Here is a 27,518-nt window from a genome sequence, read left to right as displayed (position 1 = left end):
AACAAAGTGCTGTACCTACCCATTCACCTCTTCCTTCACCTTCTCACATGGCCCCACACAGTCCTTCCAGCTGAGACAACACCTCTCCTGCAAATCTGCTGGGCCCTTGATTGCGTTTGGTGCTCCTGATGTAGCTCTTCTTCGCTGATGTTAGAGTGGATTCTTTTTGGGTAGATGATTTGTTAACACTTAAATGACTTTGGTCACCAGACTTCTATTTTAACTGTTTGACAAAGGACTGTGGATTGAGTCCACCACAATGGGCTTCCTAAAAGGTGTAAATATCAGATGCTTCTAGTGCCTGATGCTGTAGTTTTGAAGGCAGTATCACCTATACATTATAAATATTAATTGTATGAATTGTCTTCTATGTTAGCACGGGAAATGCCAAATAAATGTATTGTAGACTTAACTTACATTCCTAAAGGCTGTAGATACCAACCCAGACATGTTGGCGTCAGGAGGAAAGGATGGTGTGATATTTTGTATGTAGCTTCAATAGGAAGCATTGTCTATGCATTGTCTGTAACTTTTTAAGTAGCGATTGCCTTTGTGTTTAGCATATAAATATCGAGCCCACATTTAGCTAGCAGACCTTTCTGCGGAAAGCGTCTCCGTGCGTAAGATGCCTGCTGTACCTTGTTGTGTCGAATAAAGAAGCTGCTTTGTATCTACCAGTGACTGTCTCTCCGGTAATTTCATCCACGTTACAACAGCTGGTGAGACCCAACATAAATTGGGCAACCGCTTTGTCAAGCACCACCGCTGCACCTGCCAAAAGCAGAATTTCCTGGTGGTCGGCCATATTAATTCCTATCCTTATTCCATTCTGATGTGTCGGTCCACGGCCTCCTCTTCTGCCACAATGAGGTGACTTTCAGGATTGAGAAGCAACAGCTTATATTCAATATAATTATCCCCAACCTGATGGCATGAGCATCAATTTCTCCTTCAATTAATTTTTGTTTATTTTTTCCTTTTCCCCTCCCATTCCTTCTATTTCCACTCTGGCCTCTTACCTCTTTCTCCTACCCCTGCCTATCACCTCTCCTTTGTGCCCCTCCTTCCTACCTGGTTTCACCTGTCACCTTGTCTTCCTTCCTCCTCCCCCACCCCCCCACTTTTTTTTACTCTGGCTTTTTCGCCCCTTTTCCAGTCCTGAAGAAGGGTCTCAGACAGAAACGTTGACTTATTTCCATAGATGCTGCCCGATCTGCTGAGTTCCTCCAGTGCTTCGTGGGAATTGCTCTGGATTTGCAGTTCCTGCAGAATCTCTGGTGTTAATAGATTTGAGGGACTGCATGGCCCTTTAATTTCAGAATCAAGTTTATTATCAGTGACTTATTTAATGTGAAATTTGATTTGCGGCAGCAGTACAGTGCAAGGACAGAATGGCTGAGGGTAAAAAATCTATTTCTGAGTTGTTGAGTGTGGGTTTTCAGACTTCTGCGTGTTTTAAGAAAATGAGTCCTGATGAAGGGCCTCGGCCCAAAGCGTCGACTGTACTCTTTTCCATAGATGCTGCCTGCCCTGCTGAGTTCCTCTAGCATTTTGTGTGTGTGTGTTGCTTAGATTTCCAGCATCTGCAGATTTTCTCTTGTTAGAGAAATACCTTAACTTCATTTAGCTTCTCTGCCATTTTTGAAAAAGGAAGATGAGAAAGAAAGTGTTCATTGTCAAGTATAGGTAGGTGTTAATTGTCAGGTATAGACAGAGTATCAGTGAACTATGGTTATATAGGGCTGCTTAAAACATGGGCCAATCATTTTCAATCTGGAGATGTTGTTAGGACTTTCTTGTATCATTTTGCACTGGGATTGAAGTTGGGTTTTCTTTGATCAGTGAAATCCGGGGTCACGTTTGTGCTGTTAACTGCAAAATTATAAATAAGTTACGCAAGTATGAGGTGAGACTTGTACCCCATGCAGACCATTCAATTCAATTCAATAAAAGTTTAATTGTCATTCAAGCATACATGAATACAGCCAGACGAAACAGCGTTACTTTGCAATCGAGGTGCCAACAGTCATTCGCAGCACAAAGCACATATAAGGTAGAAAGGTAGCCATGCTATAAAAGAGTCCAAACTCGGGCCATCGAACACTGCAGCAATGTACAGGTGACCATAAAAGAGCTTGTCAACTGCTGAGCGAACGGGGGGGTGGGGAGGGGGGCAGCAGTGACCCCCCGCATCACAGCACCCTCGGTGGAGTGCACTGGCTCCGACGCCTCTCTCCTGGTGGCTGTGAACAGGCAACACTGTGGCTTGAGGCATAGTCCACGCTACAGTCGAGCCCACGCAGGCCCCCCCCCCCCGCCATCTGCCCCTGCTCACCGCAATAATTCAGCGAGTCGAATGTGGGGCAATCCACATTAACCATGTCCAAAAGGGTCCTGTGATCCTTATTGCCTCTGCAGCGGATGCTTTTTCTGTTGTTCTGAGAGACGGCCAGATAGTACCCGCTGTCTGCCTGGGACTTGGGATTGCTGAGTGTATAAATTCTTTGTATTGCACAACAGTGCCAGCTTCAACTTGCATGGGGGGCCATGAATGTTGCAATCACATCTCAAGGAGCCCCTGACACACATAGCACTTGAAATACTGCTGCCATGAGTTATCCTGTTTCCTTTCAATTAGTTGTTAAAAAATGTTTTGGAGTTACAAAGCACAGAACACGACAGGTTTACAGTGCTGGAGAAGATGGGATTTACAGGGGGTTGGGGTAGACATTAGAAAGAATTGGAAATGGGGCTGGTTAGGAGCCCAAGTAGATCAGTAGTCATGGAGGTAAAGGCTGAATGGGAACTATATTGTGGTTACCATGTGAATTTAGGTTATGTCCACACTAGACCGGATAAATCTGAAACAAAGCTTTTTCGTTTCATTTTGACCCTCTGTCCACACTGAAATGGCATTTTCCTCCCCCGAAAATGGAGCTTTTCTAAAACGCTCTCCAGAGTGTTTAAATCTGAAACGCTGGTTAGGTGTTGTAGTGTGTACGGGGTAACCGGAGGTTTTAAAAGTGAAGAGACTATGGCTGTAGGAAATGTTTCCAGGGTGACCCCTCTGTGGGAGTGGGGAAGATGTTGGCGGGGCCACTCAGGGGTCTGTGTGCTCCTATGTGTAGCTATTGTAGTGGCTGTGAGGCTGATATTGTGGCGATGAAAAGTACTGTGGGGGTGGGGGAGCCATCATATTCCTCATCATTGCAAATCCCTCTGCAACAGAGTTAGTCAGTTTTTCAATGTTCATTGTCAGCCGGGTCATACTGTCCATGAACTCCTTGTCAGTTGCCTCCATATGCTCCGGTATTTGATTTTTAGTTTTAAGTCCTCCTGCGTGAGAGCCAACAGCTGTCTGTCATTTGACAATTTCCCTTTAAGTTTTTCTAGTCTGTAACTGGACAAACGCGCACCAAGTATACCGTTTCCTCTTCGCTTGTTTTTTGTAGATGTGTGCTGTGCATGCCCGGTAGGAGGAGATTCGCCCAAATACGCGTTTTAATGTGGACGGAGGTATTTTCAAAAACTCCTGGTGTGGACGCCTATCGTTTTTACACAAAACCGGCGTTTTCAAAATTATCCAGTCTAGTGTGGACGTAGCCTTAGATAGAGGCAGCAGAATTTTTACAGAGATGTAGCACTTGTAATGCCATGAAGGTATTTCACACTTCAACACAGCATCCATCAGTTATTCAGTTCAGTTTCGCAACTTGCTATGGGGGAATTTCCTAGCCTGATATTCTTGGTTAAGTATCTGTGAATATCTGTTTCCCATTTCGTCATGAACATCTATTCACATTCTCTTCAATTCTGATCTTTGGGCTTCCTTTGAATAGCACTTTTTCATTTACAGTAGAACGTTTTTACCTTAAGAGTAAGCTTGCTTATTTTCAATGTGCAACATGTGGATGATTTGTGACTGTTGGTTTTCACATTGAGTTTTTGGAGTGTATTGGGATGATAATTGCCTGAGAAGTAATGAACTGGAGGTTTCAGAATAGCATATGCATATTTGAAAATCCTTAGGTCAGAGAAATATTAAATGAATTAGCTGGAGCTGCCAAGAGCACTTTATATTTTCCATGGTTTTAAAGATTTTTTTTACATATTTTAAAATAATTTCCAAGGTCTAACATGTACAGGAAGTGGGAAACTCCAGGGTGTGTGGCTTATTGACTGAATGTGGTCTTGTCAAACTGTGGTAACTTTGTCATGCTAAAGATTATTTCTTTTCAGTCCATCTGTGCTGCGCCATTTATTGTGATGATGTGACTGGTGTGATCTTGGTTGGGTCAAACTCTGGCAGGTTGAGCAAGAATGCCCTGGCAACACAAGTCTAGCGGTAATCCTTGCAAAGTAAACCCTTGCTAATTTTCTGCTGCACCACTTATTCAGAAACCTCTCACATTGCATCATCCTGTACTCCAGCGTCTTTGAATATGAGATCCAGTGAATGCAGGTTTTACTGAGGAAGAATAGCCAAATAATCCAGTTCTACATTAACAAGGTTGGCTTTACCTGGTGTTTGGCCACTCAGATGCTAATCTCAGAAGAGACATCCTTACTTTAGTAGAGGAACCAAAATTCATCCAAATCATATTGTGAAGAATCTGCTTCAGAACCATTCATTGTTGCAAAGTCAGGCATGCACAATAATTCTAAAAGCATTTGTTGAGGTCGGGGAAAGAAGCAAAAAATGGACTTGGAGGTGGAGAATAGATAACAGACTCTTTTCCACAACCACCACCCCCCCCCCCATCCCTCACAGTTAACCCATCCTCAAGAGATGGGAATCCATTATCATCTTGTTCACTGACCCACCAAGAAGTACGTATACCTCCCAGTTCCCAATGGGACCATTTGTTCCCTGTTGTCTTGCCTCACCCCTGGCTGCCATCTGCTCTGCTTTTGGTGCCTACTGTGTACAAATCCATTCAGAAGCAGCATTTGCCCATTCACTTGCCCTTCTGGCATTTCCCTGTGCTGTGAGACAGCAGCTTACATGCACACACTTAACTGTGTCTATGGGGACGGCAGATTACATGTCCACTGGGAAACTTGCACAGGAATAGTGAGATCACTTAGTTGGACACTGATGTTTGTAATTAAGCCAAGTTTCTATTTCAGTGAAGCTTAAAAGAAGTTCAATGGACATCACCTCATCAATTTTCAGACACCTTTTGTAATCGTCTGGCTAAAAATATTGGCTTAGCAATGGTTGCAGTTCTGTCTCTTTCTCTCGCTCTTTGTCTCTGTCTCTCCCTTGCTCTTTCTCTGTCTCTCTCTTCTCTCTTGCTCTTTCGCTGTCTCTGTCTCTCTTTCTCTCTGCAGCTGTGATAAGACTGCTCCCAGTGTCAGTCATTTCATTGGCCTCACTGATTATCAGCTTTGAACGTGAAGACACAAGTTGATTGTTTCCATAGCACCCTTTACCCTCCACAGTTCTTTACACTGAGCTCTTCAATGATTGCATCAAAACAGCCAGGGCTCTCAATTTGTGCATAGTAAGTTGCACAAGTAGCAGTTCTGACAATGATTCAATAAGCTACTGGAGACTTAGACATGGTGAAAGAGGAACACATATTTTATTAGCAAGGGAGGGCAGAAATACATCTTATGCTCTTTATTGAAATAGCATTGGAGGCAGATCAGAAGAGATTCACTAAACTAATTCTTGGGATGAGAGGGTAAACGCATCAGAAAAGGCTTAAAAAATTTAGATTGAACATGAATTAAGGAACAGGTTCTTCAACTCATGGAGCTGTGCTGAATTAATTGAGCTAATGATGCCTAATCTAGTCCCATCTGTATATTTATGAGCTTGTCTGAAAACACTTCTATTGTATCAGCCTTCACCATTGCCCTTGGCAGCACATTCCACGCAGCCATCCACCACTCTCTGTAAAAATGAAAAAAATTTACCCTGTACACCAAGTTTTCTTTGCCCCATCACCTTCAATGTATGCCTTCCAGAATTAGGTATTTCAACCCAGGGAGAAAGATACTGGTTGTCTATCTAAGCCTCTCATAATCCTGTAAACCTCGACCATGTCTCCCCTTGGCTGCAGAGAAAACAACCCTAGTCTGTCCAATCCCTCTTCTGTACTATTTAGAGTTTAGAAGGTTGAGAGATGATCTTATTGAAACTATACAAGATCCAAAAGGAACATGGCAGTGCAAACATTGAGATGGCCCCATTAATTGGAGAATGGTGGGTGTAGTTAGTCACTTAAATCTGAGTTGTCTGGGTATTTCTCTCTTGGGACAGGAAATACCCGGAACTCTTTGTCCTAGGAGTGTTCTGGAGGCTGGCGGGGGTGGTATAGAGAAAGTAGATCAGTTCTTCAAATGTGGGGGAATTGAGGGCTGCGGGGAGCTGACAGATTGACACAGAGAGTTGTAGCCTTGATCGTATTGAATGTCAGGTCAGGCTTGAGGGGCAGAGTGTATTTGTGAAGCTCCCTGGAACCTTTTACGCCACCGGAAGGCCTCAGTTCGACACCTCTGTCAAAAGATGGCACCCCTAGTCATGACACTCCCCTTTACTCAGTTTAGACTTTTGTGTTCGGTTCCCTGAAGCAGTACTTGAACCCACTACCTTCAGGTTTGAGAGGTTAAAGTTTTACAAACTGACTCGTGGCAAAAACCATCAGAAAGTTTTTTTTTTGTTCTTTTAAGTCCAGGACACTAAGGAAATGTGCATATCTTATTTATTCATGACAGACACTTCCCTTCCAAGCATGTGGGTAAAGTAGTTTCTTTTTGGGTCTGGTATCTGCGTCTATTGCTGCTTTTTGCCTTCAGGTTCTGTTTTGTGGATCATGGGATTTGTCTATAAACAGCAGCGTATCAGAGTCAGGTTTATAGATAGATAGATATACTTTATTGATCCTGAGGGAAATTGGGTTTCGTTGCAGCCACACCAACCAAGAATAGAGCATAAATATAGCAATACAAAAACCACAAACAATCAAACAACAAAATGCAAACTATGCCAGATGGAAAATAAGTCCAGGACCACCCTATTGGCTCAGGGTGTCTGACCCTCCACTGGAGGAGCTACACGTTCGATGGCCACAGGCAGGAACGACCTCCCGTGCCGCCCAGTGTTGTATCTCGGTGGAATATGGCCGAAGTCCAACAGCAAAAAGTTCAATATCCAGTCTACAAACACGTTCCTCGTTCGTAATATGACTGACGTATGTCCTGTAGTTTTGTGGCCACAGTACATTGCAATACATAATAATAATAAAAACTATGCATTGCAATAAGTTGTATCGTTAGTAATTGGAGTTGCAGAAATCCTGGCAACCTCCTTCCACTCCCGCTATTAATGTTTTCCTTTCTTTTATAGTTGGTGTTCTACATCTATGACACCAGCTTTCTCAACTTTTTTTTCCCCCAAACTTGTGTGGAAATGGGGATGAGGGGGAGAAATTATGGAAGTGGATTTTAAAGAGAAAATCAGTACGCTTTATACCCTGTGTGTGCGGTTAACATTTAGCATATTGGTGCAGTATGGCTCCACCTGTCCTCCGTGACAATTCTTGAAGGCTGTAAAGAAGCAAAATACAATGCAGGCTTTTGTTCCTTCCCCTCCCCTCCTCACCTTCTGGCTTTCGGCCCAAAATGTTGACTGTACTTCTCTTTCATCAATGCTACCTGGCCTGCTCGGTTCTTCCAACATTTTGTGTGTCTTGCTCAGATATCCAGCATCTGCAGATTTTCTCTTGTTTGTAGCTTCTTTCAGTTTCCTCTCCAGTCCTGATGAAGTGTGTTTGGCCTGAAATGTTGATTGTTTATTCCCTTCCATAGATGCTGCTTGACATGTTGAGTTCCTCCAGTATTTTGTGGGCATCTACAGAATCTGTGTTACAGATTACTGCTCTTTTGTGCCTGGGAGAAGCGCATCTTGTCCGTGACGTGATCTACATATTTGTCATTAGTGATCTTATTTCAAAGGTGGTCTTTATCCAATCCTCGGAGGTGTTGCCTCCTTTCAGGGAGAAGAAGCACATGTTCCTTTGTCTGCTGACTTTTTAAATGGGCACTGCAGTGGCAGAAGAAAATGACAACTTCCCATTTAATTATTCCAAGGGCAATCAATATTTAGGTAAATATGTGGATATGAAAGGTTTAAAGGAATAGGGGCCAAACAGGGGCAAATGGGACGAGCTTGGTGCATGCAGTGGTCAACATGGACAAGTTGGGGGAAAGGGCCTTTTTCTCTGCTGTATACTTTATAGCTCTTTTGAATGAATCCATCATCTTTTTTTTCTGTTCACCAACTCTTTTCCCTGACCATTGCGTTAACTACATACATCCTTATGATGTAGGAGGAGGCCATTTGGCCCATTGTGTCTATGCCAGTTCACAGGGAAGTCCTATTGTCCATTTTTCCAGTAACTTATTCTTATCAACCACCACCCCCCCCCAGATTCCGCCATTCACCAACACACTGTTGTTTGTTAACTTAACAGCAGTTAATTAACCTGACAACCTGTACACTTTGGGAATCAGGGAGATTGTGAAAATTCTGCACAGAGAGGACCAGAAGTCAAGATTAAACCCTGGTTTCTGATGCTGTGAGAGAACTGCACTACCATCTCCTTTTCCTCGTTGCCTTCCTACATCATCATCATGGTGCCTCTGTCTCCAAACTCCATGCTCTCCACTCCTCTGTCCTCCCTGGATGCAATCTACCTTTAACAACACCTCAGTCCACCAATCCCGCAGGCTCCTGTCTCATCACTGCCTCCCTTCCTCTCCCCTTTTATATTGGCCATCTCCCCACTCTACCTGGTGCAGGGTATCAGCCTGAGTCATCAACGTTCTCCCTCCCCCCTTCCCCCCACCAAATACTGCTTGACCTACCAAGTTCCTCAAACTGATTACTCCTCATTTATGCCTTCATCCCTTCCCCACAAGCAGGCCAAAAATAAACCAGATTATTTGTAACCTTGGCACCATACATGAACCACAGTAGGCTTCAGGGCCTACACTCTGCATTCCTCCAGTACTTGCTGCTATACATCTCTGAGCTCTTTGGTAACCACACTGTCAGCTGCCAAGCCTCAAAGCTCCCTTTAAAACCTCCCTCCCCCCGACCCCGCCACCTTCTAAAACATGCCTCTTTGAACAATTTACTTGGGATTTCTGCCTTCCATAGTTTGACATCAAGACATGTTTTTGTGTCTAATAATCTATTTTTAAAAGTGTTACATATGTAAGTGATGGTTGTGAATTACTTATCAAGTTTAACAATCTTGAGCATAAATATTGGACAAAATTGGTGAAGGAAAATCTGGTGTAATTGCATTTAAAATGAAATCCTGAATGTTAATAATACAATACGGGTAATTTGTCTGCTGTTTGGCCTAAAGACTAAATGCACAACACTATTCAGTGGACAGACAGTGACTCTGCTTAATGTTTATCCAACTGAACTTCATTGAAGGAGAAAGATAACTGGGAACGATTAGGGAACTTCAAAGTCTCAGCAATATTTTTGATGCAAAGAAAGATGTTTGAGCATAGGGGTCAAACAGTTTATAAAAGGTCATGTGGTTCCTGGGATTTAAATTGCTCTCTATAACACCAGCCTCCTGACTTGATTTTGTTGCTGATGTTATGGGGTTTGGCGAGAGGGTGGTTTGAAACCGCCTCTATACAGTGCAGCTGGAGGTGGTGAAGATTTACAGTGAAGCACCACAAATTTAACATGTCCTTTGGCCTTGGGGCATCCACTGCTGTTTGAATTTTCTCAGCACACTTGTTAATTCTCGTGTGTCAATGGTGTGGCCACAGTAAGTGATGCTTGGTTTAAAGAATTCACAATTGTTGTGTTGTGCCCTTGGCCCACAGTCTTCTATTCTTTTTAACACTGTCTTGAGGTTCTGGAGATGTTCCTGGGCTGCCTTGAAGCACCTGGTCCATAGCTTTCTGGCAGAATGCAGATGCTACTCCAAAAATAAACCTATTATAGAGATAAAGACCTTGGTGAGTGTTTATGGTGAGAAACATTTTGGAATCTTCCACGTCCTTCTGTAAATAGGGCACACCTAAGTCCACTTTGCTGAAGTTTCCCTCCAGAAAAGTTTGCAAAGATATCCTGGACAGTGTGTATTGACCTATGTTCAGTACTGGGTGATCTTAGAATCACCACAGACCCTGAAAGACCCATTCTTCTTGGCTACTGGGACCACTGGCATTGACCATTCCACTTAACTTTGGAAAAAATTCCTTCGGCCTCCATGTAATCTAGCTCACTGGCTACTTTATCATAGATAATATAAGGATGTGCTTTGCAAAACTTGGGTGTGGAATTTTCACTTAATGCTATTTTACCCTTGATATGTTTGAATCATCCAGTGCCACCCTTGAACAGTGCTACACTTGCCCCTACACCTCCTCCCTCACTACCATTCACCTGTGAGTCTGTTGGGGTCATATACTGTTTTTGGTGCTCCCGGTGTGGCCTCTTGTATGTCAGTGAGACCCGACGTAGATTGGGAGACCACTTCGCCGAGCATCTACGCTCCATCCACCAGAACAAGTGGGATCTCCCAGTGGCCACCCATTTTAATTCCACTTTCCATTCCCATTCAGATATGTCTGACAATGGCCTCCTCCACTGTTGGGATAAGGCCACGCCTAGGTTGAAGGAACAACACCTTATATTCTGTTTGGGTAGCCTCCAACCTGATGGCATGAACATCAATTTCTCAAACTTCCAGTAATGCCCTCCATCCCCCCCCTTACCATTTCCCATCCCCTTTTCCCTCTCTCATGTTATCTCCTTGCCTGCCCATCGCCTCCCTCTGCTGCTTCTCTTCCCCCCCCCCCCCCTTTTCGTTCTTCCATTGCCTTCTGTCTCTCTCATTAAGCAACTTCCTGGCTTTTTGCTTCATCCTTCCACCCACCCTCCCAAGTTTTTTCACCTATCCCCTGGCGTTTATTCCGCCCCCCTCCCCCACTTTTCAAATTGACTCCTCAGCTTATGTGTCTCCAGTCCTGCCAAAGGGTTTCAACCTGAAACGCCAACTGTACTTTTTTCCATAGATGCTGCCTGGCCTGCTGAGTTCCTCCGGCATTTTGTGTGTGTTGCTCGAACACTGCTGTTGGCTTTCCATTGACTCTGTTGCAGGGGAAGCAAATGGCAGATGGATTTCCAATCAAGTTGTAGTAGTCTCAGCCAATCATGACCCCAAATGCTGGGCCTTGTGTTTTTACCACATACAAGCCCAATGTGACTTGTTGGTTGTTGTATTTAACTGCTACAAATGATATTCCCATAGGAGTTTTCTTTTCTCCAGGGCAAGTTCTTAGTTGGATATCTGCAGTTTCTGTATCTTTGAAATGCTGTTCAGACTCATTTTGCGGAATGACTGAAACAATAGGTTTCAATAGGTGCATTTAATGTCAGATATGTATACAATATACATCGTGAAATTCTTTTTCTTCACAAACAGAGGAGTGCCCCAAAGAGTGAGTAGTTAAAACCACAAAGAAACCCCAACTCCCCCCAACACACAAGTAGCAGCAAGTCAATGACCCCCACTCCACCTCCACCACCAAATAGCACCAGCACCCTCCACCAAGCACTTAAGCGTGCAGCAAGCATCAATGAAGACAGACTTGCAGTACCCCAAACACTACTTGTTCACCCGATAATTCAACATTCTCTCTCTCGCTCTCTCTCATAGGGAAAAAAGAGGTGTTCCCATTTCACAGTGAGAGGGGGGACATAACAAACAATTCACTGGTTTAAGATGTTTAAAGTCTGTTGTGCTGCTTTTTCCGAACTCTGGGCAAACAACCCCAGGCCGCTAACCAGCTGCTCCTGATGTTCTGTGTTCTCCCGCAATGCTTCAGTCAGGGGTATTGGCCTAGGATCAGCACGTTCCCAGAGCCACAAAATCCTGGAACCCTGAAGGTGCGCTGTCTTCCAGGCCGCATGCTTGGGATATCAAAAAGCGTCAGGTTGTGAGGCCCTGAGGGCATGTCACATTCTTGCAAAGAACTGGTCAGAGTGTAACTCCAGGTCATGGTCTTCAAAAGAACACCCCACACCCTGAAACAGGGGGAAAAAAAAAAAAGAGACAACAAAGATGGAAATAAAGCTGTTTGCAAAGATGCAAGCAAAGGAGTTGTGTTTAGCACCATTTTAACTTGGCCCCACCAATGGCCGATCGAATATCCAATGCCATTTTAATTTGCTGTTCACTTCTGGTGTAAGTCATATTCTCTTGTTAGTTTTGGCATTGTAAATCTCAACGCTACTCAGTCCTGAGTCACTCTCCATGATTATCAGATTTATTTTATCAACAGCACACAGATTAGTGTTCTTTTTAAAATTTCAACTTGACTTTTATCTTTCCCACTTCCTTGTGCAGTCCATTTACTTTTGTCTGCCTGACATGCTCTTTGTAGGTATCCTACTTTGCTGCATTTTCTTCAAGTCCCACAGGAGACCTTAAACATTGATTAGATGCTGCGTTGTTCAGTTTATAACAATTATCTTCCAATGGAGTAATAGTGAGCATTAACAACTTAAACACAGGACTCTGTCGTTCACAAAACCATTTACAATTTGTCTTTGTTATATCAGATCAGAAAATATCTAAAATATATGGAAAGAGGAAGACATAAGAGGAACCCGAACCCTAACTCTTTCAAAATATCTAAAGAATCACTTGCAGTAATCTTGGCGCAAATGTGAGAGCAATAACTGATGTGACATCTTTACAATTTTCTTCAATGTTATTCATTGTTAGAACCTCCGTCTCAGCAGGGTGGGTTCAATGATTGAATCATGACTGGGTATTTTTTGTGCTCAAGCTCGTGGTGGGCTGCTTCCTGTCTTTACTGACGCACAGGGCTGGGGATGTGAAGAAGAATCAGTATGAACTTGTAGTTTCGCTTGTAGACTTGTGGGCCCCAGACCTGGGGTATGTGCACCTCGGAGCACATTCCTTCTGTGCTACTTTGCACTACTGTATTGTAAATCAGCCCAAGTGGCATAATGAGCTGCTACTGATGTCGATAGTTCATCATTTCTGTCTTATTTTCTTGCCAACTTGACTACACATTAATGAGGGATCCAAATCTTGGCTGTCACTCCAAGTTTCTTCAAAATATGCAAAGGATTGAAGCTCAGCAAGGCTAGTAGAGGTTAGTGGTGTGAGAGAGACAGAGATAACCAGGATCAGGATGGTCATTCCAGATTAATGAAGAGCTTAGCTCTTCCAAAACTGGTGATATGACAACGTGGAAGTCAGACAACATAATCCTTTGAAATCTCGAAGCCGAATCACAGATGTAACTGGCTGTCCTGTACAGCTGGCAGTATCTATTCATCCAAGTAAGTTTTGGAAGTGAACAGACATTGTAGGGTGTGTTAAATCTTTTAAGTCCAGTGGAATCCCTGTTAAAGTGATAAAGACTGAAATGTGCATTCCTTTTTGACAACTCGCCATTTGTTTGCTATTTGAGACTTTGAGAGTGTGGGTTGCTTAACCCCTCTTGCATTTACTTGCACTCTATTCCTCACTTGCAGGCTTGTATATCTGCTCTCCCTGTTCGCCATCTGTTTTCTGGACAGCCATCTCTAAGAAGCCTGGCTTTTATTTCTAATGATGTGCAAAATGGCTTTATTTACGAAAAATTAGTATCACTGCAGCCGCATTAACACATTTGTCAAAAGTCTAATTTTCACTGCTGTGGCGTTAATGTCATTCACTGACAAGATACACACTGGTGTAAACAGCATTTGTTGTTTAGCAGCTCTGTGAAGTAAGAGATATGATCAGAAAGGTATAAACACAAACAACTGTCCTGCTTTACCTTACAGCCTATTATGCCACTGGTGTTTGGGGCAGCAATGATGGTCCTTCACCTTTGTACCGTCACACACAGATATAGAAAGGAGGACTCTTCATTGCTGTTCCCGTAACTTTTTTTTGACCAGTCAGGATCAAGGTACAGTTATTATCAGAGTACATACATGAGTTGGGGAGGGGAAGATGGCGGCATAACGCAGTGCGCACAGCCGCTCCGAATTGATATCGTATTTGTTAAATGGGGCCGTGCACAATCCTGATTTGATGGAGACGGATGTGAGAAGCACGGAGGAACATCTGGAGGAACTTCTGAAATGACTGCTTCGCTGCCGCTGCTACTGTGCGCTTGAGAATCTCCGGAGGGGAAGGCCCCAAATCCTCGGCTTTGCCTATTCCCTGTTGCCGGGGATGGGGTCGAAGCACTCGGCAGAGATGGTGCTCGGTGTCAGAGAGCTGGTCGGAGGCTCGAAGTTTTCGGACGGAGTCGGACTGTGGTCAGGTGCTTCCAGGGTGCTGCATCGGCAAGTTTGCGGTGCTGGAAACTCATGGCAGGAAGAGTTTCTCCCTTCAACCGTCTGCGTGAGATGTAGGGACTTTCGAGAGACTGAGACTTTTTTTTTACTGTGACCATGGTCTGTTCATCAAATACGGTATTGCTTTGCACTGTTGTAACTGTATGTTGTAATTATGTGGTTTTTGTCAGTTTTTTTAGTCTTGGCTTGTCTTGTGTTTCTGTGATATCATTCTGGAGGAACAAATTGTATCATTTCTTAATGCATGCATTACTAAATGACAATAAAAGAGGACTGTGTATCCTCATAATCTAATCTAATCTAATGTCACCACTACAACCTTAATATTCTTTGTCCTGTGGGCATACTTAGCAGATCTATTGAATAGTAACTGTAAACAGGATCAATGAAAGGGCAAGAGCACAGAAGACTAGAAACTCTGAAAATGCAAATATAAATAAATAGCAACAAATAATGAAAGCAAGAAATAACAAGATAAAGAGTCCTTAAATTGAGATCAGTAGGCCAATGGCAGCTGCAATCTCAATGACTCTTCACACAGCCTTAGACCACCTAGATTATACAAACACCTATATGAGGATGCTGTTCATTGACTATAGCTCAGCATTTAATACCATCATTCCCACAATCCTGATTGAGAAGTTATAGAACCTGGGCCTCTGTACCTCCCTCTGCAATTGGATTCCCGACTTCCTAACCAGAAAACCACAATCTGTGTGGATTGGTGATAATATCTCCTCCTCACTGACGATCAACACTGATGCACCTCAGGGGTGTGTGCTTAGCCCACTGCTCTACTCTCTGTATACACATGACTATGTGGCTGGGCATAGCTCAAATACCATCCATGAACTTGCTGATGATACAACCATTGTTGGCAGAATCTCAGATGGAGATGAGAGAGCGTACAGGACCGAGATATACCAACTAATAGAGTGGTAACACAGCAACAACCTGGCACTCAACGTCAGTAAGATGAAAGAGCTGATTGTGGACTTCAGGAAGAGTAAGACGAAGGAACACATACCAATCCTAATAGAGGGAACAGAAGTGGAGAGAGTGAGCAGTTTCAAGTTCCTGGGTGTCAAGATCTCTGAGGATCTAACCTGGTCCCAACATATCGATGCAGTTATAAAGAAGGCAAGACGGCAACTATACTTCATTAAGAGTTTGAAGAGATTGGGTATGTCAACAAATACACTCAAAAACTTATACAGGTGTCCCCCACTTTACGAAAGTTCGCTTTACGCCACTTTGCTTTTACGAAAGACCTACATTAGTACCTGTTTTCGCTAATCGAAAGAAATCCGAAGAGGATTTTCGCTTTTACAAAAAAAGGCGCCTGCTTTAAACTTGTGTTTACCCCGAGAAAGTCTACCATGACCGCGAAGCCTTGCGCGGGCAGGTGTGTGCGCATGCGTGTACGTGCCGATTTTTTTTTTTTCCCTACAAATCGGTTTTCGGCTAAATCTTCCAGATGCTGGTAAGTGAAACTACACTGTACATACATTATTTCTACTTTATATAGAAAAAAGGCGCCCGCTTTAAACTTGTGTTTACCCGAGAAAGGCTACCATGACCATGAAACCTTGCGCAGGCAGGTGTGTGCGCATGTATGTACGTGCCTTTTTTTTTTAGGTTTTATGTGCTATTTGGTATGATTTGGTAGGTTTTTGTTGGGTCTGGGAATGCTCAAAAAACTTTCCCATATAAATTGATGGTAATTGCTTCTTCGCTTTACATCATTTCGGCTTACGAAAGGTTTCATAGGAACGCTCTACTTTCGGGTAGCGGGGGAAACCTGTATAAATGTACTGTGGAGAGCATTCTGACAGGCTGCATCACCGTCTGGTATGGGTGTGGGGGGGGCTACTGCACAGGACTGAAAGAAGCTGCAGAGGGTTGTAAATTTAGTCGGCTCTATCTTGGGTACTGTCCTACAAAGTATACAGGACATCTTCAGGGAGCAGTGTCTCAGAAAGGTAGCGTCCATTATTAAGGACCTCCAGCACCCAGGGCATGCCCTTTTCTCATTGTTACCATCAGGTAGGAGGTACAGAAGCCTGAAGGCACACACTCAGTGATTCAGGAACAGCTTCTTCCCCTTTGCCATCCGATTCCTAAATGGACATTGAACTCGTGAATACTACCTCACTTTTTAAATATATATTATTTTTGTTTTGGCATGATTTTTTAATCTATTCATTATATGTATACTGTAATTTACTTGTTTATTTTTTCTTCTAGATTATGTATTGCATTGAACTGCTGCTGCTAAGTTAACAAGTTTCACATCACATGCCGGTGATAATAGACCTGATTCTGATCTGATCATTGGTTGTGGGAACATCTCAATAGATGAGTGTAGTTACCCTCTTTTGTGCAAGAGCCTGATTGTTGAGAGATAGTAACTGTTCTTCAACCTGGTGGTGTGAGTCCTGAGGCATCTGCACCTTCTACCTGGTGACAACAATGAGAAAAGGACATGGCCTGGGTGGTGAGGATCTTTGATGATAGATGCTGCTTTTCTACAATAGTGTTTCATGTACAGTAGATATGCTTAATGGTTGGGACGACTTTACCCATGACGTACTGGGTTTCCCACTACCTTTTGTGGGATTTTCTGTTGAAAGGCATTGGTGTTTCGATACCAGGCTGTAATGAGCCAGTCAATACACTTTCCACTACACATTTTTATAAGTTTGTCAAGGTTTTTTGATGACATGCCGAATTCCTGCAGCCTTCTAAGGAAGTAGAGGCATTGTTGTGCTTTCTTCGCAATTACATTTATACGAAGAGTCCAAGACTGGTCCTCTGAGATAGTGACAACCAGGAATTTAAGCTACAGACCCTCTCCATGCCTGGTCCTCCAATGAGGACTGGCTCATGGACCTCTGGTTTCTCTCCCCTGACCTCTACAATCAGTTCCTTGGTCTTGCTGACATGGAATAAGAGAACACAAGAACCTGATTCCAGCCAGTGTAGCTATCCGGGTCATTGAGACACACAAGCCTCGAAATGATGCGACAAGGTTGTGGTCCTCTTGGATGTCCTCCTGCTTTGAGTTTGCAAAGTTTGCATTCCATCTGCCACTGTTGCATCTATGGCACAGGAATCCTGCAGTTTCACTATTCATTTTACCAGTCAATGCCCAATTGAGGATGCGACTAAACACATTGATGAAGGAAGAGCAGTAGATGTAGTGTATATGGATTTCAGCAAGGCATTTGATAAGGTACCCCATGCAAGGCTTATTGAGAAAGTAAGGAGGCATGGGATCCAAGGGGACATTGCTTTGTGGATGCAGAACTGCCTTGCCCACAGAGGGCAAAGAGTGGTTGTAGATGGGTCATATTCTGCATGGAGGTCGTTGACCAGTGGTGTGCCTCAGGGATCTGTTCTGGGACCCTTACTCTTCGTGATTTTTATAAATGATCTAGATGAGGAAGTGGAGGGATGGGTTAGTAAGTTTGCTGATGACACAAAGGTTGGGGGTGTTGTGGATAGTGTGGAGGGCTGTCAGAGGTTACAGTGGGACATTGATAGGATGCAAAACTGGGCTGAGAAGTGGCAGATGGAGTTCAACCCAGATAAATGTGAAGTGGTTCATTTTGGTAGGTCAAATATGATGGCAGAATATAGTATGAATGGTAAGACTCTTGGCAGTGTGGAGGATCAGAGGGATCTTGGGGTCCGAGTCCAAAGGACGCTCAAAGCAGCTGTGCAGGTTGACTCTGTGGTTAAGAAGGGGTACAGTGTATTAGCCTTCATCAATCGTGGAATTGAATTTAGGAGCCGAGAGGTAATGTTGCAGCTATACAAGACCCTGGTCAGACCCCACTTGGAGTACTGTGCTCAGTTCTGCTCGCCTCGCTATAGGAAGGATGTGGAAACTATAGAAAAGGTGCAGAGGAGATTTACAAGGATGTTGCCTGGATTGGGGAGCATTCCTTATGACAACAGGTTGAGTGAACTTGGCCTTAGAAGTAACCTGATAGAGGTGTATAAGATGATGAGAGGCATTGATCGTGTGGATAGTCAGAGGCTTTTTCCCAGAGCTGAAATGGTTGCCACAAGAGGACACAGATTTAAGGTGCTGGGGAGTAGGTACAGAGGAGATGTCAGGGGTACATTTTTTACTCAGAGAGTGGTGAGTGCGTGGAATGGGCTGCTGGCAACGGTGGTGGACGTGGATCCGATAGGGTCTTTTAAGAGACTTCTGGATAGGTGCATGGAGCTTAGAAAAATAGAGGGCTATGGGTAAGCCTAGTAATTTCTAAGGTAGAGACATGTTCGGCACAGCTTTGTGGGCCAAAGAGCCTGTATTGTGCTGTAGGTTTTCTACGTTTCTATTAGACCATCCAGCCCCTTAACACTCTTCTGCCAATTGATCATATCCACTTCACTTCCTGAATACCTTGAAATATATCAGATGATGCAATTTTTCACAAACGGCTAGAAGTTTATCCACATTTGAAATTTTTGTTCCATTGACTTCAATGAAACCAATTTTAAACACGAGGTCTGGCAGAGGATTGGATTGGGCCATTAAATAGAAATAGATTTCCTGTTTGTGCCTGGTATTTCTCAAAAGAGCTTTGCTGAGGCCTTGGGTGCTGAAAACTCATGTATGTCTTAAAAATTTAGTCATCAACTTGCATCTCAACATCTACCTTTTGACGTACACACACTTAACTCCCTTTTGTGTCCCAATGCAGGACCTCCATCAGAAATTCATACTGCCTGATCCACTGAGTTCCTGCAGCTTGTTGTGATTTTGCTCCAGATTCCAGCATCTGCATTCCCTTACCTTCATTCTGACTTCAGGCACCCTTTGAAGTTGAGAAGGGCAAAATATGAATAGAGTCCTGTAACAAAACAAAGACAGGTGTCTGCCCCACAATCTTTGTGGGATTACTGAAATGCAGGCCTTTCTTTTCCACTCTCCCTGCTCCTGTAACCTAATCTTGCATGCTGCCTGTGCAGAGTTTGCACGTTCATTGTGACCATATGATGCCCTAGTTTCCTCCTGATTAGCTTCCAAGAGAATTGAGGTGATTTGGATGAAATTTGATGAAAATGAAACAAAAACAGGGAATGTTGAAAAGATTCGGCAGGTCAGGCAATGACTAGTGCTTGGAAGTAGGTACAAGGCAGATATCAGAGGTAAGTTTTTCCACACAGAGAGTGGGGGGTGTGTGGAATGCACTGCCAGCGACATTGGTAGAGGTGGATACAATAGGGTCTCTTAAGAGACTTGATAGGTACATGGAGCTTAGAAAAATAGAGGGCTATGTGGTAGGGAAATTCTAGGCAGCTTCTAGAGTAGGTTACATGGTCGGCACATCATTGTGAGCTGAAGGGCCTGAAATGTGCCATAAATTTATATGTTCTAGGTTCTGTCCATACATCCAAAATTTTGATTGTTTCTATTTCTACAGATACTGCTGACTCAAGTTTTGTCAGCATTTTCAGTTTTTGTTTCAGATTTCTGGCATCGGCAGTTTTTTTAATTTGATTTCCAGTACAAAGGGATTTGTTCTGTTGGTCAGCATGGACTTGATGGGCCGAAGGATCTATTCCCCTGCAGTATGATTCTGTACTTTAAGTTGTGACCAGGTGCTATAATGGGATGAAATGCTGGAATGCTGCTCCCGCTGACAATCAGACTTGTCCTGATCAGCCTGTATGTGAGTGTATGGCGTCATGGAAGAAATGAGTTCACGAATCCAAAGCCCACCAGTCACTGGTTGCACAGAAGCCAACTGTAAGGAGTTTGTATGCTCTCCCCATGGCCACGTGGGTTTCTCTGGGTGCTCCAGTTTCCTCCCACGGTCCAAAGACTGACAGGTTGGTCAGTTAATAGCTGTCCTGTGATGAGTCTCAGATTAAATCGGGGGTTTGCTGGGTGGCGTGGCTCAAAGGCGAGAAGGGCCTACTCTGAACTGTATCTCAATAAATAAATAAACAAAGTAAGTGTTTGTGGTGCTGCATACTGTGTATCTGCACAATTTGCAGGCTCTTCCCTGATCCCAATCCCTGGAACCCAACTCGAGTCCTCGTTAGGGTTTCTGACCTATCTTGTCTCCTGTGGGGCTCATAACCTTTGCCCGAACTCACTAACCCACTAGGCAGCATGGCCCAAGCTCTTGGATCACTCTCTACCATGGCGCCCCTCCAATCTCTAACTAAACGAATGGGTACATGTATAGGAAAGGATTAAAGGGATACGGGTCAAGTACAGGCAAATGAGACTAGGTCAGGGTGGCTTAGGTCCTGTTTCTATGCTCTATGACTTTTAAGTTGATCTCACTTTGGCCCTCGAACTGTCTGCCTGCCTTTCCACAGTCGTAATATGGAGAGGAAATATCAATAAACTAATAATTCAGACTGGGTAAATAAATCTTTTAGTAGGAAGGATATTTGCTGCGGTCTTTGTAACACAATTCCTGATTATTTTGAGGTGGGATGAAAATCAGCAAGACAATTTGGTTTGCTTGCTCCTTTGCTAAGAAGGTTATGGACCAGGATTTTGGTAAATGGGGTGAAAGTGGATGGACAATTGACAGTCAGAATTGGAAAAGTTGACTGGGAAGACAGTTTCTGTGCTGCATAACTATGCAGTGAGTGATTTTTTTTTTTGGTTTAGTGTCATGGCTGCGCAGCTGTTAATAAAAGCAGTGAAGATTGCTCTGTGCCATATCCTATCCCCATTGTACTCTCCTCAGCTTCATCTCCCATGGGCATTTCCCTTTGGTACCTCTTTCCCACACACTAGCCTCCACTAGCTGGAATCCCCGTTACTGGATTCCTGGAGATCCTAGGATGAACTAAAAACCTTCCAGTAAAGTGAAGCCATTTAGTTCTGAATTTCCTGGAAAAATTCTGAACAGAAAATGCGTCCAAATCAAATGTTAACAATTAAGAGCGCAAGTTTCCTGTGGAACTTGTGAGAATGGGATTTATTTTATTTGGAGATACAGTGTGGAACAGGTCCTTCTGGTCCTAAAGCCCACCTATTTCAACACTAGCCTAATTGCAGGACAAGTACACTGACCAATTAGCATGCTAACCAGTGTGCCTTTGAAATGCATGAGGAAACAAACCACCCAGAGGAAACACACGCAGTTCACGGGGAGAATGTACTAACTCCTACAGTCAGTGCTGGAATTGAACTTCGAACTCTGGAACTAATAGCGTCAATGAACCGCTGGAAGATCAGATGGAAAATTGTAACCCACGACAATGAATGTGTTTTTCATTCAACTGCTATCTGCCAAAGGAATTGACCACCATTGTGCAACCTTCTGAAAATCAATTGTTGGATGCTATGCTCTGGGTAAATTGGAGCCGAAAGCCCAACGCCATATTGGTCTTATCTTACAGTCACTGTGTTTTTGCCTGTAGCTTTCAAACAAGGAAGAGGAGTAGTAGGCCATTAATGGGCGTTCTAGCTGAGGCAGTGCTGCTTCTTTTGAAAGATCAGCCCCTGGTTTTTGGCCCAGACTGAACCATCAGCTTAATTTACTGCTTCATGAAATAAAGCAAAGCAGTCAAACAGCAGAATCGTAATCCATCACAAGGAGAATTTATCGCATTTCATCATCTGACCTCCAGGCTTACTGATCTCGTGTAAAATTGGAAACTATTTCATGGGTACTGTATGACTTGCAGCTAATCACTGAAATGACCAGTGGCCTTGGTACCTTGATTACATTATGTGCTAACAGCCTCATTTTAAACCCCACAGAATCTATGTTGACCACCAACTATCTACTTACATTAATCCTGCACGAGCGCCATTGAATTCTCCACAAACCCATCAATGCCCCACAGATTCTACCACTCACCTCTATATATCCGGGGCAATTTTCAGCAGTCACTAATAACTTACTGACCCACATGCCTTTGAAATGTGGGAGGAAATAGGAGCATCTGGAGGAAACCCATGTGGTCACAGGGATTTTACAGTACTATAATGAAAGGTACCATATCAAGTGATCTTTGTGTATTTTCCAACTTGCAGAACTGTCAACTTAAGGATGCCTTTGAAAACACAACCAGTTTGTTACCCTGTATATGAAGCCATCAAACTGTTGTTTAAAAACCTGACTCTGTCTTTAATGTCTTCTAGGGCAGGGGTCCCCAACCTTTTGTGCACCACGGACTGGTTTAATATTGATGATATTCTTGCGGACCAGCCAACAGGGGGGTGGGGGTGTTCAAGTTCAACAGTGCATGACAGGGAACGAGGAGAGGTGTAGCTGACTCATATCGTTTCATATCGCCAAACATATCGTTTCTGCGCATGCTCATGGCCCAGTGGGGACCACTGTTCCAGGGGCATTAGTGGAATCTGCTCACCCCTAGTGGCCTCTGCTTGACTCTAACATGGATGTTAGGGGTTCCTGCTAGCAGATGGTTGTGTACAACTGGAGCAGGAGGGAGAATATATTTTCACAGTGAGAATTTTGTCCTTTTTCTTTGAAGGGGATTCATTTGTACAGAGTGAATACGTATTTGAGACCATGGATGAAAATGCATAAAGTGGAATCCTCATTTGTTCAGAAGTCTGTTTATCATACAGTTAGAGCATGAATTCCTTGCTTTTTATGTTGTTTAATTCTTAGTCCCTTTTCTGTTTGTTTCCAGCATTTGGCAAAATCAGCCATTTATAAAAAGTGATGAGGTACTAACTTGGAAATTGCTGAAATTAAGTTGGTAATGTTGGTGTTTAGTGGATTCCAGTTAATTGGGACACATCAGGAGTAGTGTATTTTGGCCCAATTAAGCTGCTGCCCAAATTAGCTGAAGTTTCATGGAAATAGCTGGAAGTTATAAAAAGGATAAAGCACCATTTAACTAAGTAACAAATTATGTATTTAAATGAAATACAGAACAAATCAGAACACTACCAATGATACTACAGTACTATAAAACTGTATTAATTCCTAATAGTTATGGACAGAGGAATTCATCTAGTGTATGCTGTCGTGTTCGTTTAATTGACTGCAATTGAACAAAATCAGTGCAGGCACCTGGTGCAGGTAATGACTTGGAGATGTGCTAAAAGGCCAGGAGCGAAAAGGAAACAATTTCACTCCTTCAGCAAGTTCGGACCTTCTAGATCTTCGTAGTTATCAGCAATCATTTTGAAATGTTACAATGAAAATTAAGATTTGATGGATGCAATCTTTGAAAGCATTGTATGAAGACGGCCCATTATCTGCACTAGGTGTCTGCGCTGATTTTGTTCATTTATAAATCAAAAGAACACAACAGTGTACACTAAATTCCTCCATCAATAACTACTAAAAACTAATGCACAGTTTTATCGTACTGTAGTACCATTGGAAGTGTTCTAATCTTCTGTATTTCATTTAAGTACATAATTTTACTCAGTTTGACCTTTGTATACCTTTTTTAACTATTTCCACGAAGCTTCAGCTAATTGGGTCAGCCACTTAATTGGGACAAAATGTACTGACCCCGAAGTGTCCCAATTAACCAGAATCCACTGTAATTTGTTTTGAGTGAACTTAGTGATGATTAAATAAGAGATTGTGACAGTTTAAGAGATTTGGTAATTGACTTGTGAAAAAAGCTGGAAAATAAATAAGATGAGAAACCTTTATTCTCTCTGGGGAGTGATTTGTAGTCGAAGCACATTGAGCTGGAACTAAGATGGTTCCTTCTCCACCTTCCTTCCCCTTTCTCCCCAATTCCCACTGCAGCTCTTGTCTACTCTTTGTCCTGTGGCTGCTCTGTTCAGTACTTAAACATGAGGCCGACAGCATTAATTTAGTTTACATAACCATCTGGGCACACCAACCTGAGTAGAGCAGTGGTTCTATTTTTTTTAATGGAAAACCTGGAAAGCTACCTAAAGAAATGGTGGTGGGCTTCAGTAAAGCTCACACTTGGCCAAACAGGAGGGTCGAGAGACAGGGCGCAGATTGATAGTGATCAGCAGAAAGGTGATGTGAGGGAGTAACTCCCTAACACAGTGAATCATTATGACTCGGAATGTCAGACCCGAAGGATGGTGCAGGCAAATGCAATCATAACTTTTAAAGAGACTCCCATCCGGTCTCCCACCTCTCCGCACAGTTCAACAGACAGCTGAACAATACTGTAGTGAAACATTTCGGCTAGAAGAGCTGCAGCTTATAGCGACGGAGACTGAGTTCAATTCAGACACTCTGTGTGGAGTTCATATGTTCTCCTTGAGACTGTGTGCGCTTCCTTCAGTTTCCCCTCACACCCGTAGATGTGCAAGCTGGTAGGTAACTGGCCAAAGTATATTGTCCCCAATGTGTAGGTGATTGGTAGAAACTGGGGTGAGGGGAAATTGATGTCAATGCAAGGAGAATAAAAGAAATTGTACAGCTAGTATAAATAGCTGGTTGATGGGCCAAAGGACATGTTTCCATGCCTGTTTATGCCTCTGACTATGACTTATGTTAGTGGTTTTGATGAGAGGAACAGAGAGGTGGTGATAAAGGGATGGAATCCTAAGGTTTCTTCCTCGAGTTGCTGCCTGACCCCACAGTGTATTGCTAGTACTTTCTGGTTTTGTTTTGGAATTCTGGCATCTGCAGTTTATTTTCTTCCTTGCCAAATGACATAAGGTAGCTACCATTCGGTGATCTTCCACACAGTTAAGTGTTCCATTCACCTGCGTTCGTCCATGATATGTGTTTATCAAGGATTAACAACATTGAGTACAAATCCTCGTTGGCTATTGTTTGGGTGCTGTTTGGAAATATTTATAAATATATTTACAGGGCCGGCTGGTGGCGCAACGACATTGGTGTCGGACCCGGGAGCGGAGGTTCCCGGGTTCGAAACTAGCCGGGTCCGCTCCTGAGTACGCTTTCCATCCGTGCCGGGTTGAGTGTCGAGGTGGCAATTCAACCTTGTAAAAGTAAAAGGGAAAATACTGCGAAAATGTCTTTGTGAGGAGTGGTGCGCCACACTGTCTCTCTCTCGCTCCGCGCCTTGTAAAAGCCATGAAAAAGACATCATCACGGACTCACGAACGCACACGCAGATGTGCACACACTGACACACACACAGGCACATGCCAAAAATAAATAAATAAATATATTTGCAAGCAGTCCCTGGGTAATGTAAAGGTTCCCTTCCCAAGAACATGTACCAGGCTATTTTTCTGTAAATTGGAGCCATTTCTTTTTCATAGCTATCCATGTCATATCACTTTGGATACTCTTCCTACAATTCTTTTATTTCATCGAATATTCATCCTCACTACCAATAATCAAACCAATGAAATTTTATGCAATATCTAATTGTTAATACTATATAACATCATTTATACTAGCATGAAAATATCTTTCAATGTGTATGGGAGAATTTGTAGGAGATTGGATTTTCTTCTGGATCAAGGGAGGCTACTGTATAATCCTGTGTAGTGTTGGTGCATTTATTTAATTTTTAATTTCTTTTCCTTGCAGTTGAGCAGGAAGAAGACTTTACTCTTTACCAGCCACACCGACAGGAGTACAAATTTAACTTGTCCCAAATTCCAGAGGGAGAAGCTGTCACGGCTGCAGAGTTCCGAATTTACAAGGAGTGGGTCAGAAACCGCTTTGAAAACGAGACATTTGAGATTGGCATCTACCAGGTGTTGCGTGAAAATGCAGACAGGTAGGTTTATCTTACTCATTTCAACTGACCCATCCACTCCACTCCCCTGACCCTCGCACACTTTTGCTGGGCTCTGGACAATTCTGTAATGAAATGGGTAAAACGATGTCTTATTTGACATCAGGAGAGACTTGAGTGAGTCAGGCCTCCTTTCTCCAAATCTTGGAAGATTGACTGTTTGAAACTTACAAAGGTTTTGAAGCACTCAATGGGACAGACGTGGGGAAAATGTTCCCCCTTGATCAGGGAATCTCAAAAGCTTTTGGTCAAATCACATCAAGTTGAGTTTATTGTCACATGCACAAGTACACTGAGGTACCGTACAATGCGAAACCTGCATGCAGTAACTTTGCAGGCACATTGGTACGGGCAACACACAAAGTAAATTGTACAGCCATAAAGAGAGAAAAAAGATGCAAAAAAAAGCAAGACCTTAGTACAAAAAAAGGGGAAATAATCAAAGAAGCCCATGATAGTGCAAGAGGAATCCATTGTTGAGTAGGTGAGACAAGGAGAAACTTCACTTGGTGTGTAGTAAATCTGTGAAATTGTCCAGTATGGATATCTGTTGAGGTTCAGCTGATGGGTTTGTGTAAACTGTTCTCCCTGTGACAGTGTAGGTTTCCTCCATGTGCTCCAGTTTCTCTTCTCTCCCCCCCCCCCCCCACATTCCAACAACGTACGTGTTGGTAGGCTGATTGGTCACATGGGTATAATTGAGTGGCACGGGCTCTTTGGGCTGGAAAGGCCTGTTGCCATGCTTTATCTCTAAGTAAATACAAAAAATAAAATAAATAAATGGATGTTAAAGGAGCAAAGGGAAATGTGGATAGGGCAGCTGTAGATTAGAAAGCTGAATGGTGGCATTGACCCCATTGGCTAAACAAACTCCTATCTCTCTTACTTATGTCGAATGGCTGTCAAACCAATACTGCATCGTGTCTGCTGTGCAGGGGAATAGTCATCAGTACTCTTGATTTTTGACTCATGGAGGCAGGCAGTACCGAAACAGGTTCACAAAGGACTTAACCATGCCAATCCCATTTACCAGCACTTGTTCTGCAGCCTTCTATGCCTTGACAATTCAAATGTTGGTCCAGCTACTCAAATGTTGTGAGGGTATCTGCCTCCACCACAGACAGCGCTTTCCAGATTCCAAACACTCTCAGGATAAGAATGTCTTCCTCAGATCCCCTCTTAACCCTTGCCCTTTTGCCCATAAAGTCTTTAGTTGTAGAAACCTCTGCTTTGGCGAAAAATGTTTCCTACTATTCTCTCCAATAACCTCCGACAATTGTTTTAATCTTCCATCGTTCGCTCTCTGCCTATCTCCAAGGCAGGGGTTCCCACCCTGGGGTCGACAGACTCCCTGCCTAATGGCATTGGTCCATGGCATAAAAAGAGGGAGTCACCAATCCCAGCCTGGTTACTGAAACATTCAATCCCAGGCAGCGTCCTGCTCAATTTCCCT

At 43.3% G+C, this 27,518-nt stretch overlaps 1 protein-coding gene across 1 annotated transcript in view; it reads left to right on the top strand.

Annotated features, from left to right (window-relative positions):
* The window catches only part of bmp6 (bone morphogenetic protein 6), a 164,882-nt gene that overhangs the window by 36,205 nt on the left and 101,159 nt on the right, over positions 1–27,518 (top strand). The window contains exon 2 of the mRNA XM_072261818.1: positions 25,855–26,047. Within this exon, the coding sequence (XP_072117919.1) occupies positions 25,855–26,047 (193 nt within the window). The remainder of the gene's footprint in view (positions 1–25,854; positions 26,048–27,518) is intronic.

This window comes from Mobula birostris, chromosome 1 (genome assembly GCF_030028105.1).
Source record: "Mobula birostris isolate sMobBir1 chromosome 1, sMobBir1.hap1, whole genome shotgun sequence".
In the NCBI taxonomy this organism is placed as follows: Eukaryota; Metazoa; Chordata; class Chondrichthyes; order Myliobatiformes; family Myliobatidae; genus Mobula; species Mobula birostris.
This window is presented reverse-complemented; position numbering and strand designations above follow the sequence as displayed.